The sequence below is a fragment of the Lithobates pipiens genome, unplaced genomic scaffold (assembly GCF_037356315.1).
Source record: "Lithobates pipiens isolate NorthernLeopardFrog02 unplaced genomic scaffold, aLitPip1_a1.2 Scaffold_30, whole genome shotgun sequence".
NCBI classification, from domain to species: Eukaryota; Metazoa; Chordata; class Amphibia; order Anura; family Ranidae; genus Lithobates; species Lithobates pipiens.
In genome coordinates this window covers 95,908,502-95,926,204 of record NW_027507791.1, presented here as the reverse complement: position 1 = coordinate 95,926,204, position 17,703 = coordinate 95,908,502, and the positions used below count along the sequence as shown (strand labels likewise).

General features: G+C 40.8%; 1 protein-coding gene and 1 pseudogene across 2 annotated transcripts in view; one reads left to right on the top strand and one right to left on the bottom strand.

Annotated features, from left to right (window-relative positions):
- EIF2AK4 (eukaryotic translation initiation factor 2 alpha kinase 4) overlaps positions 1–17,703 on the bottom strand; it is a 156,732-nt gene that overhangs the window by 1,173 nt on the left and 137,856 nt on the right. For both annotated transcript variants that reach the window (XM_077464652.1, XM_077464653.1), the window contains exons 36-38: positions 16,007–16,075; positions 9,996–10,040; positions 6,923–7,038 (exon numbers count right to left, since the gene is read on the bottom strand). In XM_077464652.1, coding sequence (XP_077320778.1) covers positions 6,923–7,038; positions 9,996–10,040; positions 16,007–16,075 — 230 coding nt within the window. The remainder of the gene's footprint in view (positions 1–6,922; positions 7,039–9,995; positions 10,041–16,006; positions 16,076–17,703) is intronic.
- LOC143950453 (U2 spliceosomal RNA) lies at positions 8,757–8,863 on the top strand (annotated as a pseudogene).

Genomic DNA, 17,703 nt, shown 5'->3' with positions numbered 1-17,703 from the left:
TGAAGGCCATGGCAAAACCTTCAGTTTACTCCTCTTGATGTAATCCCCCTGTGGATTTTGAAGTGTGTTTAGGATCATTATCCATTTGTAGAAGCCATCCTCTTTGATTTCAGCTTTTTCACAGATGGCATCAAGTTACCATCCAAAATTTGCTGAATTTTTTTGGAATGTTCCCTGTGCCACTGGCTGCAATACAACCCCAAAGCATGATTGATCCACCCCCATGCTTAACAGTTGGACAGAGTTTCTTTTTATTAAATTCTGTGCCCTTTCTTCTCCAAACAGTTCTATTTTAACCTCATCGGTCCACAGAACTTGTTTCCAAAATGCCTCAGGCTTGTCTATATGTTCATTTGCAAAGTTCAAACGCTGATTTTTGTGGTGAGGACGTAGAAGAGGTTTTCTTCTGATGACTCTTCCATGAAGACCATATTTGTACAAGTATCTCTTTATAGTGGAATAGTGTACTACAACTCCAGTGTCTGCCAGATCTTTCTGGAGGGATCGTGCAGTCAAACGTGGGTTTTGAATTGCTTTTCTCACAATCCTGTGAGCTGTTCTGTCTGATATTTTTCTTGGTCTTCCAGATCTTGCTTTAACTTCCACTGTTCCTGATGACTGCCATTTCTTAATTACATTCCAAACAGAGGATATTGACATCTGAAAACGCTTTGCTATCTTCTTATAACCTTCTCCAGCTTTGTGAGCGTCAACTATTTTCAGTTTCAGTTTTCTAGACAATTGCTTAGAAGAACCCATGGTGCTGATTGTTGGGGCAAGGTCAGATGAGTCTGGCCATTTAAAACCTTTGAGCTTGACATCACCTGGTCTTCGCAGATAATGATTGAGAACAATCCATGACACTGACAGGTCTCAGAAGTAGAAAAGATGTAGCTGGATAGCCGCACTCCAAATTATTCAACTTTATTTCAAAAATGTAATTAAAATCATAGCATCTAGGCTGGCAAACAGACTAACTGCACAGCCGCTGACATGTTTCATACCGAACACGGTGCTTAGTCATAGCTAATGAGCAGAATATACATACAGAGCTATATACACACACACACACAAGCAATTAGACAAATGAATAAAATATGTGTATGACAAGATAGCAATTAAGGAAACACCTGTGAACATCCAAAGTCTAAAGATTAACATTTAAATGAATGAAGGGAAAAATACTTTTTCCCCTAAAACACCAAAATCAAGCTGACACATTGAAAGCATACATAATGGTAATAAATGAATGACATGATAAATCTTATCCTTAGGTGAAGAGATATAGGTGTAACCTAAAGAAATAAAAAATGACAAGTAAAAACATTTTTCATTTTGTATGTAAAAAAATGTTATATATTTTTTCACACGCATTGGCAGACACACAAAAAAAAAAAGGGAGAGAAAGAAACAAACTCTCAATGTGTGTGCAATGCCAATACATGGGCTCATTGAATGTCAAACCCACCAGAGAAAAACACACAAAAAATATTCCCTAAAAATGACACATCCCAAAAAAGGTTTCATAATAAAAAGATTGCAAATATTGCATTATTGGATGTGTCTGCTTAGGTCGTCTCCTATGATACAATGCATAGATATCAAAAATAAAAGTAAATATAAATATAGGAATAGACCAAATGAACGATCGATATCGAATGTTCTAAAACCAAGGGCAGGTTCAATGCGAATATCACTATACCGACAGGTATAAGAAGCTGATACAAAAACCCTGTTGATTTATCACACACCCAACATAATATATTAGCTGTGTGATTATCAAACGAATGACAAACATGTCTAATAGGATATTAGTTAACATAAAAAATACTGATATTCATAAACATTGCAGAGAAAAATGCCGCAATATATGCATGCAGCCCTATTCAAAAAACTGTTTCAATCGAATAATTGGCCTGTCCTCAATGTAAAGCAATTATAATAAATGGAAAATGGTGAATAAACTCTGGCAGAAACATATTAAAATGAGCCCAGCAGAACCAGATGAAAAAACCTGTCAGCACCGGACCGACAACCAGTGAAATGGGAGCCATACATATTGGCTTAGTAAATACTGGGCAATCAATATGTGGAAAATTCACTCATAAAAGAATGAAATGTCCCACTCAAAATTAAGGCCCATAGGCTGCCTCGTATGGAGATGGAATATCCAATAAACCTCCCTTTTGCATAACAGACTAAACCTATCACCCCCTCTTTTAGATAAAGTGACTTTTTCCACCCCCTGAATGCGTAAGCCACTGACATCCTTATCATGGCAAAGATTCCAATGCTTCGCCACATTAGTGGGGTGGTTTTTGGAAATGTCATAGAGGTGGTCATATAATCTGTCTCTCAGTCTTCGTGTTGTGCGTCCAACATACTGTATGCAACATTGTTCACACGTGATCACGTAAATAACAAGAAGGCGGGTAACTGACAAATCCTTAAAAATTCCGGTGTTTTCCACGCCTTATAGTTTAGAGTTTAGTAAAATTAAAGGGATCGTGGAGAAATATTTACCTATTCTCTACAACGATCCTGTCTATGCTCAAATTCTATCTAAGGGTATTAGATCAGTCTCCCGCAGGGCTCCAACTATTGGTGGCATGTTGTCCCCCAGCCTCTATTCGAGCAGCATTCAACGCCCCAATTGGTTACAGTTTAAAGGATCGTTTCGATGTGGGGGCAATAATTGTCCATGTTGCCCCCACATTTTACGAGGCGATACCATCCTTTCTAGGTCTCTAAATAAGGATTTTAAAGCCATGGCCTTTATTAACTGTAACACTAAATTTGTTATTTACGTGATCACGTGTGAACAATGTTGCATACAGTATGTTGGACGCACAACACGAAGACTGAGAGACAGATTATATGACCACCTCTATGACATTTCCAAAAACCACCCCACTAATGTGGCGAAGCATTGGAATCTTTGCCATGATAAGGATGTCAGTGGCTTACGCATTCAGGGGGTGGAAAAAGTCACTTTATCTAAAAGAGGGGGTGATGGGTTTAGTCTGTTATGCAAAAGGGAGGTTTATTGGATATTCCATCTCCATACGAGGCAGCCTAAGGGCCTTAACTTTGAGTGGGACATTTCATTCTTTTATGAGTGAATTTTCCACATATTGATTGCCCAGTATTTACTAAGCCAATATGTATGGCTCCCATTTCACTGGTTGTCGGTCCGGTGCTGACAGGTTTTTTCATCTGGTTCTGCTGGGCTCATTTTAATATGTTTCTGCCAGAGTTTATTCACCATTTTCCATTTATTATAATTGCTTTACATTGAGGACAGGCCAATTATTCGATTGAAACAGTTTTTTGAATAGGGCTGCATGCATATATTGCGGCATTTTTCTCTGCAATGTTTATGAATATCAGTATTTTTTATGTTAACTAATATCCTATTAGACATGTTTGTCATTCGTTTGATAATCACACAGCTAATATATTATGTTGGGTGTGTGATAAATCAACAGGGTTTTTGTATCAGCTTCTTATACCTGTCGGTATAGTGATATTCGCATTGAACCTGCCCTTGGTTTTAGAACATTCGATATCGATCGTTCATTTGGTCTATTCCTATATTTATATTTACTTTTATTTTTGATATCTATGCATTGTATCATAGGAGACGACCTAAGCAGACACATCCAATAATGCAATATTTGCAATCTTTTTATTATGAAACCTTTTTTGGGATGTGTCATTTTTAGGGAATATTTTTTGTGTGTTTTTCTCTGGTGGGTTTGACATTCAATGAGCCCATGTATTGGCATTGCACACACATTGAGAGTTTGTTTCTTTCTCTCCCTTTTTTTTTGTGTGTCTGCCAATGCGTGTGAAAAAATATATAACATTTTTTTACATACAAAATGAAAAATGTTTTTACTTGTCATTTTTTATTTCTTTAGGTTACACCTATATCTCTTCACCTAAGGATAAGATTTATCATGTCATTCATTTATTACCATTATGTATGCTTTCAATGTGTCAGCTTGATTTTGGTGTTTTAGGGGAAAAAGTATTTTTCCTTTCATTCATTTAAATGTTAATCTTTAGACTTTGGATGTTCACAGGTGTTTCCTTAATTGCTATCTTGTCATACACATATTTTATTCATTTGTCTAATTGCTTGTGTGTGTGTGTGTATATAGCTCTGTATGTATATTCTGCTCATTAGCTATGACTAAGCACCGTGTTCGGTGTGAAACATGTCAGCGGCTGTGCAGTTAGTCTGTTTGCCAGCCTAGATGCTATGATTTTAATTACATTTTTGAAATAAAGTTGAATAATTTGGAGTGCGGCTATCCAGCTACATCTTTTCTACTTCAGTTCCTGTTGCAAACAGAGCCGGCACCCTGTGGGATTGTGGAGACAGCTGTTTTGGGAGAGGTCATTACCTTAGAGCGGTAATTCTTTGTATTTATATCACTGACAGGTCTCAGCTTTGCAAAGGGGGCAGTGCATGCTATAAATTCTGCAGATGCCATTGTAATTTTAAAAGTGTAAATGATGGAAATCAAATCTAACTTTTTTTTGACATATTATAAGAATGTCTAATCTAATGCCATTTGGAGATTTTTCCATCTTTCCTTGGCTTTGTTATGCACATTAATACACATTTTTTACCTGGGGTGCCCATACTTTCGATCCCCACTGTAGATCAGGGTATTTTTTTGGTGTTTTTAAAGGCATAAAACATGAAAAAAAAAAAAGTGCAGTTTCCCAGGACCTCACCAAAAAAGCCTGTGATGTCACTCATCTAGAATGTAAGGCACGTATATTTTTCAGTATACCACACTTTTACATTGGGGTGTAAAGGAGATAATTGCATTATTATACAGGATTTATATAGTGCCGACAGTTTACGCAGTGCTGTACAACATTAGGGTAGACAATACAATTCAAGATGGGGGGAATCAGAGGGCCCTGCTCGTTAGAGCTTACAATCTAGGAGTGCATTACATTTCTAAGCTGCCCCAGGAAATGTAGAGGTGTTCAGACATGAATCCAAACACCCTCAAATGTTGTGCTGGCATGACTAGCCTGAGGGGACCAACCTTGTTGAGGGCCGTGCAGACACCTAGAGTCCCAGGGGGAAAGACAATGATCAGATAAGGTTCTCTAACCTGTCCCATTACTTTTTTCCCTTGCGTCTCTCTCAAATATTGTAAATTTCTAATGTTTACACAATTGCAGGTGTCCCAACACCCATGGTACTTTGAAACCACAGGTAACTTACACTATATTGTCAAACGTATTGGGACACCCACTTTTACACGCACATGAACGGCCCCTTTCACACAGGGCGGATCTGATGACCACTGAGCCAGCAGATAACAGGTCCATCCCTGCTCACTGTGCAGGAAGGGACCTGTCAGAGCCCCGCTGATCTCTATAGGGAGATTGGATGAAAATTTGACAGCATGTCAGTTTTCATCCAAACCCATCAGTGTTTTGATTGGATGGTAGGTGGGTGTTAATGTACACATCTGCCCGCCCATACAAGTGAATGGGTGTCCTGCTCAGATCTGCCTGAAAAAATAGACAAGCGGGTCCGTCATTTGAAATGGGCCTAATGCCATCCCAGTCTTGGGCTATAGGGTTCAATATTGAGTTGACCTACCCATTGCAGCTCTTCTGTGAAGGTTGTCCACTGGGTTTAAGAGTGTTTGATCATTCTTCCAGAAGTGCATTTGTGAGGTCAGGCACTGATGTTGGATGAGAAGGCCTGGCTTGCAGTCTCCGCTCTAATTCATCCCAAATGTGTTCTATTGGATTGAGGTCAGGACTCTGTGCAGGCCAGTCATTCAATATCAGTGCCTGACCTAAAAAAAAAAAAAAGTGCTTCTGGAAGTATGGTGGTCAAACATCTAAACCTTGTGGATAGCCTTCCCAGAAGAGCTGAAGCTGTTATAGCTGCAAAGGGTGGGCCAACTCAATATTGAACCCTACGGACTGAGATGCCATTAAATTTCAGGTATAGGTAAGCGCCCCAATACTTTTGACAATAGTGTACAGACACTGCTATCAAGTCAATGCTGCTAGCTCAAAACACACATACTACTTCCCACAGCACCTTATTTGAACTAAGTAGTATAGATTTGATGGCAAACTTGATTTTTACAGTCTGTATAAAACCAATGCAATTGGCAGAAACTACCCAGAAATAGGTCACATCTGGCCAATACAAGTATTTTATATGCTGGGAAATGTATGGAGAAAATTCACATCTATGTATTGCAGTAAGAAAAAAAAAATGACAACCCAAAGTCCAGATGTGAACATTGTATTATGTAGTGGGTGGAGGGAGTGAAGGTACCATCAAACATGCGTTTTAGCACGTTGACAGCCTATTTAAAATTGAATGCACACAAACAGTAATGAGTCTCCACTGGCTGCCTGGTAATAGAAATTGAGTTCTGAGAAAGAATACATGGTCTGTACATTAGGGATGCAGCTACTGAAGTCAGAATCTCTAAAGGATCTAGTATATACCGTTCAAGTAACTTTTTGATTAACAAATCTTGTATTTGTGTCTGCCACCCTCCCCCTACCAGACACTGCAGCCTACACAAGGCAGGGTTTCAGTAACAGAAGCAATGGTAGGTGTGGCCTGATGCTAATTGCCACACCCCCTGCAACATTTTCCCATCCCACTCTAGTGCAAGAACAGCCATGCAGAGTGGCAACTGTGTTCTGACTTTAGGAACAATTCAGCATTGTTGTCACCCTATCACAGGAAGCTGCATTAAGTGGACTTCGCTGACAGACCCAACTGGTATTTGTGGGAATTCACCAGCCAAGCACTATTTCCGCAAAAGGTTACACTCACTGTACAACACACATATCAATATTACTAAATGCAAAATAAATTCAGAATGTTACACAAGCGTCAGCAAAGTCTTACCTCTTTTCAATTTTGAATGTGTAAATCTCATCAAAGATCTGCTTTAGATATCTCTGTCTCGGCAGTCTAGATATGAGCTCCTTCACTGATGCATTGAACATTTGTTCATCTCCACACTGGAAAGGATACAGATGCAGATTACGGTCTTGGAGAGTAATGTGTTAGAGGGATAAAACTATGCGGGATACTTACTATGTGTAATTTAAGATAAAAAAAAACCCATCAAACTGCAGTAAATATAGTGAAAATAAGGAATCAAATTTAAGTAAAAAACAAAAGTATAATAAATATGACTGTGAAATAGCTGCAACCACTTAGTATTGTACTCAAAAACGAGAGTGGTGTGCTTATCCAATATAGTGTGCCATAAAATAAAACGAAAAATGCAAACAAAAGTCCAAGTAAAGCCCCAATAGTAGGAATCGGTTTATAAAGAGATAAAAGGTAGCTTGATAGGTGGAAAACAAAGCATCAATCCAACATCGACTCTAAAATGTATAGATTAGCCGCTCACCTCCAACAATGACCAAATGGTCAAACAAGGATCATCAGATGGCGAATGGGGAATCCTGCTGGTGGATCTGTGAAGACATTCAGGTCCCAAGCAAAGACTAAATGCTGCATGGAATCTTGGCATCAACACATTCTGCGCTGGGTGGAGCCTTGTGATGTCACTTCCAGTGCCGATTACGGAAGCGTGGTGAGGAGGCGAGTGTCACTACTCCCATTTTATACTGCGGATGTTCTTACCTGATGTAAGCAGCTTCTTTTATTAAACAAGTTTATTTTAGCTGGCAATATTGCACTATGGTTGTTCTTTGCTTCCTTTGAGTGCTATTCACACAAGTAGTATTTATCCTTCGGAGCGAGCTTTTTCTCTATATATGGAAGTACCCTTTGATGAGCGCAGAATGTGTTGATGCCAAGATTCCGTGCAGCATTTCGTCTTTGCTTGGGACCTGAATGTCTTCACAGATCCACCAGCAGGATTCCCCATTCGCTATCTGATGATCCTTGTTTGAAAATTTGGTCATTGTTGGAGGTGAGCGGCTAATCTATACATTATACAGTCTGTTGGATTGATGCCTTGTTTTCCACCTATCAAGATACCTTTTATGAGATCATCTAGATAGATGATCTATATAGAGTCATCTCTATATGCACTGATTCCTACCATTGGGCTTTACTTGGACTTTTGTTTATTTTAGGGCACACTATATTGAATAAGCACATCCCCTTTCTTCTTTTTTGGAGAGTAATCTCCCATTCCACCTGCAGGTGCCCCTACATTGGGGGGGACTTTTTTGGGGCTGAAAAAGTAGCTTTCTTCTGTGTGTTTTTAACCACTTTCACCCCCACAGCCTGCTTCTCCAGTGAGCGCAGGAGGAGCAGAGCTGGAGACTGGCAGTCGCTGGTTTTTTTTTTGTTTATTTTTTTGTAAATTCTCATACTTCTTTTAACTGTTTGTCTATAGTTCAGCTTTAAAATCTTGTGTTATTAGTGGTTGTAAAGTCAGAAGGTTGTGTTTTTTTTTAATCTTAAAGCGGAGTTCCACTTAAAAAAATAAATAAATAAAAGGCAGCAGCCAAAAATACTGTAGCTGCTTTTTAATAATTGGACACTTTGCTGTCCCAGGGTCCAGCGATGCGGGGGATCGAAGCCCCACTCGCCCCCCTCCGCTTAGCGGCGCCAGCATTGTAACTATGGGCGCCTGGCTGTGGCTTCACAGCGGGCACCCACTGCGCACGCCGCACGTGATTGGCTGTGCAATCATCTGGGACCTGTGACGTATCACAGATGATTGCCTAGAGGGAGGGGGCAGTATGTGAGTATTTGGGCTTCTCGGCCTTTTGGCTAAGATCAAGTGTAGTTCTGTTCTTATCAGTTGCCAAAGGAGGCGCTGTTCCATCCCTAATAGAGAGGGTTTGGTCAGCACTCCCTGATGGCGTAATTGGCATCCGGAAGGACGGTTTCGGTGGGGGCCACGTCGTGGCCCGACAGTAAACTGGGGGCCGATGCATGGTCAAGTCTGAGCCATCTGGAAGGATGCTCCTGGTGAGGATGGGTGCTGCTACTGGTCTGCCCCCAGAGGGCCGAGTACCTGGCCTTCTAGCCTGGATTGGGGTAGTTCTAGCCCTGGACAGTTTTTCGGGAGGGAATACTGGCTCCTCTTTATGCTGAGGGGGAAGAGCGGTTAGTACTTCCCGAATGTAATTATGAAGCAGTGATGGGAGCGACGGAGAAGCCTGATGGCAAAGCGCTCTCACCAAGCTTCCTGATCTTCATGCCTTTCTGTCTGGGGTGGGGGGTCAGGGCGGTCCTGAAAGCCTATGGAGTATGTGCCCCTGGAGTGACAGTCCAGGGGTGCCTAAGAATCACTGTGAGTGAGGGTCACATTGATTTTGGGCACCAAGGTCACTGCACCATAACATGCTTTTTTAGCACCTGCCTCTTGGGCCGGGCCTTTTAGCTGGGACCAGAGGAATTTTTTATTCCTGGCCGGAGGGCCTGGTCATTGTTTCACACAATGACCACCTTTTCACTCCCCTCTCCACTATCCCTTCTCCACTTTTCATTTATTTTCAGTGTGTGTTTGTCACGTCTTGTTTTGTCACTTTGCGCGTTTGCTGTGATGAGTAGGGTCACAGGTCCCAGGGCCTGTCCTGGGAGGGGGTGGACATGGCATTCTGGCTTAGTTCACCCTCTTCCTTAGGGTTGGGGTCTCCCTTCGGGGGAGCCTCACCTAGTATTTGGGTGGGTCTGTCTCGGCAGACCTTCCAAAGAACGGGGTCTGACTGGTTTCAGCCAGGAAGACCAAGTTTTAAGTGTCCATGTCAGGAGCCTAACGCCCCGGGGATTCAGGACAAGGCCCTTTGATTTTAGAGGGCTTGTGTACCCGTCTGCACTTTTTTGTGTCACTCTTAGTGTGTGCACATTTTTGAGTGTGTTTTGCACGCCACAGGCTTTCAAACAAAACAAGAAAACCCCAAAAAAACAGGTATGTGATTTTGTGTAAAGCGGTTAAACCCGTGTCTGCCAGTACAGTTTTAAGGTGATTTTACCTACTACTTACCTCCAGGGATAATAAACTTTGTATCGTTTCCTTTGGTAGATCTACCTAAAATATGAAAAGGTAAATTTTTATTTCTTATTTTGAAAATCAATAACCTAACACAACATGGGCATTAAGCCCCTTTTGTCAATGGTAACTAATATTATTACATGTGTCCTAGTAATTCACAAGCCATTTCCAAACTAAACAAAAAACACCTTCAAAAAGCTCCATACAGAATTATTTTCAATGTACAAACGTATCAAATCAAGATTTTGAGACAAATTTAAAGATACCTCGGTTTTTAAGCACTTTTAGCAGCTGAACGAATCCCTTACTGAGCATGCATTTTTTTTTATTTTTTTTAAATATATCTTTTTGCCTGTGTTCTAGTTTAAACCAGTGGCCAGTGTTTCATGTTTTAGGGTGGCTCCTTTCTCTTGTAGCATCCTATGGAGTCACCCTTGAATGCAGGGACTGAAGCTGTATCTCTCTACACCATGTGCCTCAATGGAAACACACAGCCCTTATTGCCTAGGATGGCAAGACTGACTGGAGACTGCACTGCCCACTGTTAACACTTTGCTGTTGCGACCAGAAGTTCAGGGAAGCAGCAGCATTAAAAGTTGTCAAGCGCTGGGGTAAAATGTTTAACAAAAAGTTTACTGGGGAATGTTTATTTAATTGTGCCTAATGTGTTTAAAAAAAAAAAAAAACCAGAGGGTTTCCTTCTTTATATTACAGGCAGAATATCCATAGCATACCCATGGCATCTGGTCATGTTGTTTTATACTCCTAGCTACACCAACTGTCTTCATTACCGGATATGGCGCTCTTTTGCCTATAATCTCTAGCCATTTTCTTTGTTTTGGATAAATTATAAAAGGTTAAAACCCCTGTTAGTTCTTTAACTGTGTCCTGTTTGGAAAGTTTCTCTCACTGTCCTGGAGATATGACAGAAAAGGAGTGTGGTTCTGGTTCTGCTAAGACATGGAAACCCATTCACTTGAATGGGCTGCTGTGCCTCCTAACGCAGAGAAAAGAGTTCCCTGCTCCATTTTTTAAATTGCAGCCCAAATGGAAACTGCAAATGCATCACTTTCATGCTGACAATGGTCAATGACAAACAGAGGGATGATTTTCCCCAGCAGAGCCACAGACAAAAAAAAAAACACCTGACAGGGGTTCTGACTCTTCTTCACTGTCCAAAGTTAAATTACAACAAAACTTGGCTGGAGATGCACTTTAATTTGGATGTCATATTTTATTCCATTTTTTGTAAAGCGAAAAAGAAAAAAAAAAGCATGACAATTTTTTATGATTTAAAAAGCAACCCCTACACTGCGCTAAAGTTACCCAATTAAAACCAAGCTAAAAAAAATTATAAATGTTATGTGTTATTCCACTGCTGCCACTAAAAACCCCAAGTGGGCGGAGCACGTCGATTCCATCCTTATCGTCATGGGTAAACTAAATCAACAATATCATGCTGATGGAGGAGCTACAGGCTAAAGAGCTTGATAAATGGGAAAATGTAGCACTTTGTGATGTATTTGGATGCATTATTCATCTTTAGAGAAGCTGAGTAAGCGGCTCACACTATAAACTCTACCCAACTGTCTGTGTTTCATTTCTCCTCCTTGGCTGTCAATAGAACTCGTGTCTACTACTAGGCCTTATTTCTACCTCCTTCGTCTTCCTCTATCCTTTCCCCTTTGTTTTTATCTTTTCTTTTCTACCCAATTACTTGCTTTACTTCTTTTCTATACACACATTTTCTCCATGAGTATTACCAGACTATTTTATTTTGAAACATGAATCAAAAATAAGAAAGGGAATTAGGGATTTTGACGGTGCAAATAATAACTAGATGATAGACATGATTAGATAGGATACAAAATTCTATTACAAATATTTATTAAATTCAAAGTTAAAATTCATTAACAACTATTAATGAAATATAAAAGCACAGGACAATACAATGTAGTGGTTGTTCTTATTAAACACACATGATCCCAACATGTTTCGCAGTAGATTGCTTCTTCAGGGGATATGCAAATTTTTCAAAGAAATCTTAAACCACTACAGAGATGATAAAGTAGGGAATTTGTCCACCTCAGGAGTCAACCACAGCCATGCTGAATCGCAGGGGGCTAAAAATACCGGACAAAAATTTATCGATTAAACGATTGTCGAGATATGGGCGAGCGTTGGTATTTAATACTCAAGAGAACAAACTACCGAAAGGATACCAGTGGTAGGTAATCAATGTTGAAAGTGGTAATCAATGTTGAGAGTAAGCATCACTCTTTCTTGTTTTTGATTCATGTTTCAACTTTCAGGGATGTGGTGCCTTATCTATTAGGTGTTCTGTGATGTTGAACCACAGAAATCGTTCCCATTTTATTTTGAGTCATCAGCCACTGTACTGAATGTACATATATTAAGGGCCCCCTGTGGACATCGTTACTATGGGGGTGAAGTAATTCTACTTCGGTACTTCCTAGCATGGTTCGAATGTGTTCCCCTATGTATAATGATTGTACCGTCATCGCTCATCTTATTCTACTAGGGAGAATGATCCCTTGCAAGTATTGTTTTTGGTACACTGTATATATTATTATTATTATTATTATCTAACTCTGGAATTCATGTACTTGCCATTTTGTTTTCTACTTTATGTATTTGGATTGTCTTTGTAATCTGTCAAAATTTGTTAAAAATATATTCAACCTTAAAAACCCCAAGTGCAAAATCAAAATGTAACCAATAATAAGTTACTAGCATCACTGTGATTAAATTCTAGAAACATACTTTCACAAAAGTGAGTACACCCCTCACATTCATGTAAATATTTTATTATATCTTTTCATGTGACAACACTGAAGAAATTACACTTTGCAACAATGTAAAGTAGTGAGTGTACAGCTTGTATAACAGTGTAAATTTGCTGTCCCCTCAAAATAAGTCAACACACAGCCATTAATGTCTAAACCACTGGCACTAAGTGAAAATATCAAAATTGGGACCAAAGCATCAATATTTTGTGTGGCCACCATTATTTTCCAGCACTGCCTTAACCCTCTTGGGCATGGAGTTCACCAGAGCTTCACAGGTTGCCACTGGTGTCCTCTTCCACTCCTCCATGAGGACATCACAAAGCTGGTGGATGTTAGAGACCTTGCACTCCTCCACCTTCCATTTGAGGATGCTCAATAGGGGTTAGGTCTGGAGACACGCTTGGCCAGTCCATCACTTTTACCCTTAGCTTCTTTAGCATGGTAGAGGTTGTCTTGGACGTGTGATTGGGTTTATGTTGGAAAACTGCCCTGCGGCCCAGTCTCTGAAGGGAGGGGATCATGCTCTGCTTCAGTAGGTCACTGTACATGTTGGCATTCATGGTTCCCTGAATGAACTATAGCTCTTCGGCGCCAAAAGAATGCATGCAGCCCCAGACCAGGACACTCCCACCAGTATGCTTGACTGTAGGCAAGACGCATTTATCTTTGTACTTCTCACCTAGCTGCCGCCACACGCTTGACACCATCTGAACCAAATAAGTTTATCTTGGTCTCATCAGACCACAGGACATGGTTCCAGTAATCCATGGCCTTAGGCCGCGTACACACGGGCGGACTGTTCGCCCAACTAAGTTCGTCAAACAATCCGACAAACAGTCTGTTCAAAATTAGCATGAACGGACTTGACCACACACGATGAACGAACAGTCCACTGAAAACGTGCGTGATGACGTGTACAGCACGTACGACGGGACTAGAAAAACGACGTCCTATACACTGCAATGCAACCTTCGGCCGTGTAAACCCTTTCTGAGCATGCGCGATACTTAGTCCGTCCAACTTGCCTACACACGAGCGGACTGTCCGCTGAAACCAAGTTTGAACGGACTGTCTTACGGAAATTCCGTAAGACTTTGTTGTCCGCTGAAACAGTCCGCTGAAGCCCACACACGAGCGGACTGTCCGCTGAAACACTGTGTGTACGCGGCCTTAGTCTGCTTGTCTTCAGCAAACTGCTTGCAGGCTTTCTTGTGCACCATCTTTAGAAGAGGCTTCCTTCTGGGACAACAGCCATGCAGACCAATTTGATGCAGTGTGCGGCGTATGGTCTGACCACTGACAGGCTGACCCCCCCCCACCCCTTCAACCTCTGCAGCTATGGTCTATCATGGCGATGCCTGTTCTAAGTGGAACTTGTCCTACAAAACCGCTTTATGGTCTTGGCTAAAGTGCTGCAGCTCAGTTTCAGGGTCTTTGGCAATCTTCTTATAGCCTAGGCCATCTTTATGTAGATCAAAAATTCTTTTTTTCAGATCTTTAGAGAGTTATTTGCCATGAGGTGCCATGTTGAACTTCCAGTGACCAGTATGAGAGAATGAGAGTAATAACACCAAATTTAACATACCTACTTCCCATTCACACCTGAGACCATTACACTGTGGAGTGAAAATAGCTAATTGGGCCCAGTTTGGATACATTCACTTGGAGGTGTACTCACTTTTGTTGCCAGTGGTTTCAACACTAATGGCCGTGTGTTGAGTTATTTTGAGGGGGCAAATTTACACTGTTATACAAGCTGTACACTCACTACTTTACATTGTAGCAAAGTGTAATTTCTTCAGTTTTGTCACTTTATAATAAAATATTTTCAAAAATGTGAGGGGTGTACTCATTTTTGTGAGATACCGTATATAAATATCTAAAAGATTAGTAATGCACATAAACTAATATACATGTATAAAACATGTTAGTGCTAAACAGATAATAACAGAGTCCTCAAAACACGATTGTGATTTAGTGAGTCCAATAATACAGTGAACACGCAGACTGGATTCACACTGGTGCGATTCCAGACACCACATGTGATTCGCACTGCATGCCTGTGCACATCACATGCGATGTCTGTTCAGTGAGAATTCAGCCATAAAGGTTCGTATGGCTGAAATCGCATTTGGACCGAAATGGTGCAGGACCCCTCTTTTTTTTTTTTTTTTTTTTTTTTTTTTTTTTTTTGTCCGCACTGGAATTGGATCATATTGGTGTTCAGACCCATGGGATCCCATTCCATCTGATTTCAGTTTGCACTGCGTTCTGCAAACCAATTTGGGGGTGTCATTAACTTTATATTGGCAGCCGCAGCAGTTTGCAGAGAGCAGTGTGAACTGCCTGCGTTATATGGAGATTTTTATTGTGAAGAGCCTATTGCTTGTCTGATAAATGACTATACTGTCTGCTGAGTGTTCCACCTTCATTGGAATAAGGAGCACAGAGTGATCACTATTGGTGTGGTGAAGAGGACATCCTTGTTTAAATCTGAACTTTTAGGGCCGGTTCACACTGCAGGCGCGGCGAGGCGTCTCCGACTTGCCTCGCCGCGACCTCAGCGGCGACCTCAGCGGCGACTTGCAGAGGACTTCTGTATAGAAGTCAATGCAAGTCGCCCCCGAAGTCGCCCAGAAGTAGTACAGGAACCTTTTTTCTGAGTCGGAGCGACTTGAGTCGCTCCTCTCAGAACGGTTCCATTGTACAGAACGGGGGCGACTTGCGGGAGCGAGGCGAGTCGTGTCGCCTCGCATCGCCCGCTGTGTGAACCGGCCCTTAATGTTAACTTATTATTGGACTCACTGATTCACAATGGTGTTTTAAGAAACCCTATATCCAGTTTATCACCAACACGTTTCTATATGTATATTTGTTTATATGAATTACTGATCTTTTTAGATCTATATACAGATATCGCAAACACACACATATATATATATATATATATATATATATATATATATATATATATACACACACACACACACACACACACACACACACCAAAATATTTTTTTACCAGATCCAGAGTAACCACAGCCGCAGAAAAAAATAAATACTTGCTGCTCTGTGATCAGGATGATTCAGTATCGGCCTGTTTCCAGGGCTTCTGTAGCACTGTACAATGACACTAAGGAAATATATTCTAAGTTCTGTGTAGTTGAATTAGTGCTAAAACACAACACTTACTGCGAGAATTTCAATCTCTGTATTTCTTTGTTGAAAGTTTGTTATGAAAGTTTGAAGTTTTGAAAGTACCTGTGAATACAAAACCAATATTTTCTTATATTACAAGTAGAAAACCTATCATTGTAATCTATGCAAAAGTTCTAACATTGGAGTTCATGTAAAGGAAACATATTGTGGGAGAAACGTTAAAGGGGTTGTAAACCCTTGAACCATTTTAATCATTAAGGCGAAAAAACCTTCTGTCACTCAGGGCTCTGTACAGTCATTCACTAAGCTGATTGGTCAGGACCTGCTAACCGACTTGTGCTGTAGCGCATGACAGTACAGACAGGGTGGCGGGTGCATGGGCCCCCTACCCAGGAATGTCGGATAGGCTAAAAAAAAACTCTATAGTATGCAAAAGGGTTGGGTGAAGATCGTACTGGCGTGTACATTTAAGCAGCACAGGGGCAGAGATTTAAAGCGGGAGTGCGCTGTTTTTTTTTTTTTTTTTTTTTTTTTTTAAAGCCAGCAGCTACAAATACTGCAGCTGCTGACTTTTAAAATAATGACACTTACCCGCCCAGCACGCCCGCGATGTCGGCACCCGAAGCCGATCTCTCGATCGTCTCTCGGGTGCTGCCGCCGCCATCTTGGGTATGGGAATCAGGAAGTGGAGCCTTTCGGCTTCATTTCCCGGTTCCCTACTGCGCATGCGCGAGTCGCGCTGCGCAATAAGGATGGTCCCCGCTGTCTCTGGGATCTGTGCATTTCCCTTCGGAAAGGGGCGTAGCTTCTGCAGAATCTACGCCGGAAGTGGGTGCAGATACCTGTACTGTACAGGTACCTGCACCCCCTCCCCCCCTGAAAGGTGCTAATTGTGGCGCCGGAGGGGAGGAGGGTTCCAATGAGCGGAAGGTCCACTTTAGGGTGGACCTCCGCTTTAAGAAGCTTTCACTATGCTCTTCCCCATTAGTTTGAATGGTTTGATACATTTGTGCTGAATCTTTACATTTCTGGATCTCAGCACACAGGAATTACTATTTACACACCAACCAGTGCCACTATTTTTTACTGCATGGTAAGTAAAATCTGATCCCTAAATGCATTTACAGCTCGGGCTCCCCACAGATATACAGCTGTCGCCCAGACCATCCAATAAATTGGACTGGGAAATAGTAATATGTCAGACCTGCCAATCTTGCAGAGCTGGGGTGGTGGAAAATCATTCAACAAGTTTTTGGATACACACTATATATATATGCTGCACGATTCTGGCCAAAATGAGAATCACGATTTATTTTTTTTTGCTTAGGATAAAAAGATCACGATTCTCTCTGCGTAAAATATTTCACATTATACAAATAAATAAATGAATTAAAAACAAAAAAATTGCATTTGAAAGACCGCTGTGCAAATACAGTGCGACATAAAATATTGCAACAACCACCATTTTATTCTCTAGGGTGTCTACTAAAAATATATTATATATAAAATATGTTTGGTGGTTCCAAGTAATTTTTTATCAAAAAAAAAATTATTATAACTTGAAACAAACAAATGTCAGAAAATGGTTTAGTGCTTAAACTTTTTTCACTTACACACAGTCTATTCCATTGACAAATTGTTAAAATTTTTATAGTTAAGTTCAACTGATAAAGAATGTTTTGATTCTTGTCAGACTGCCCAGTTTTTCCTTTTGATGGCTGTGGCTATAG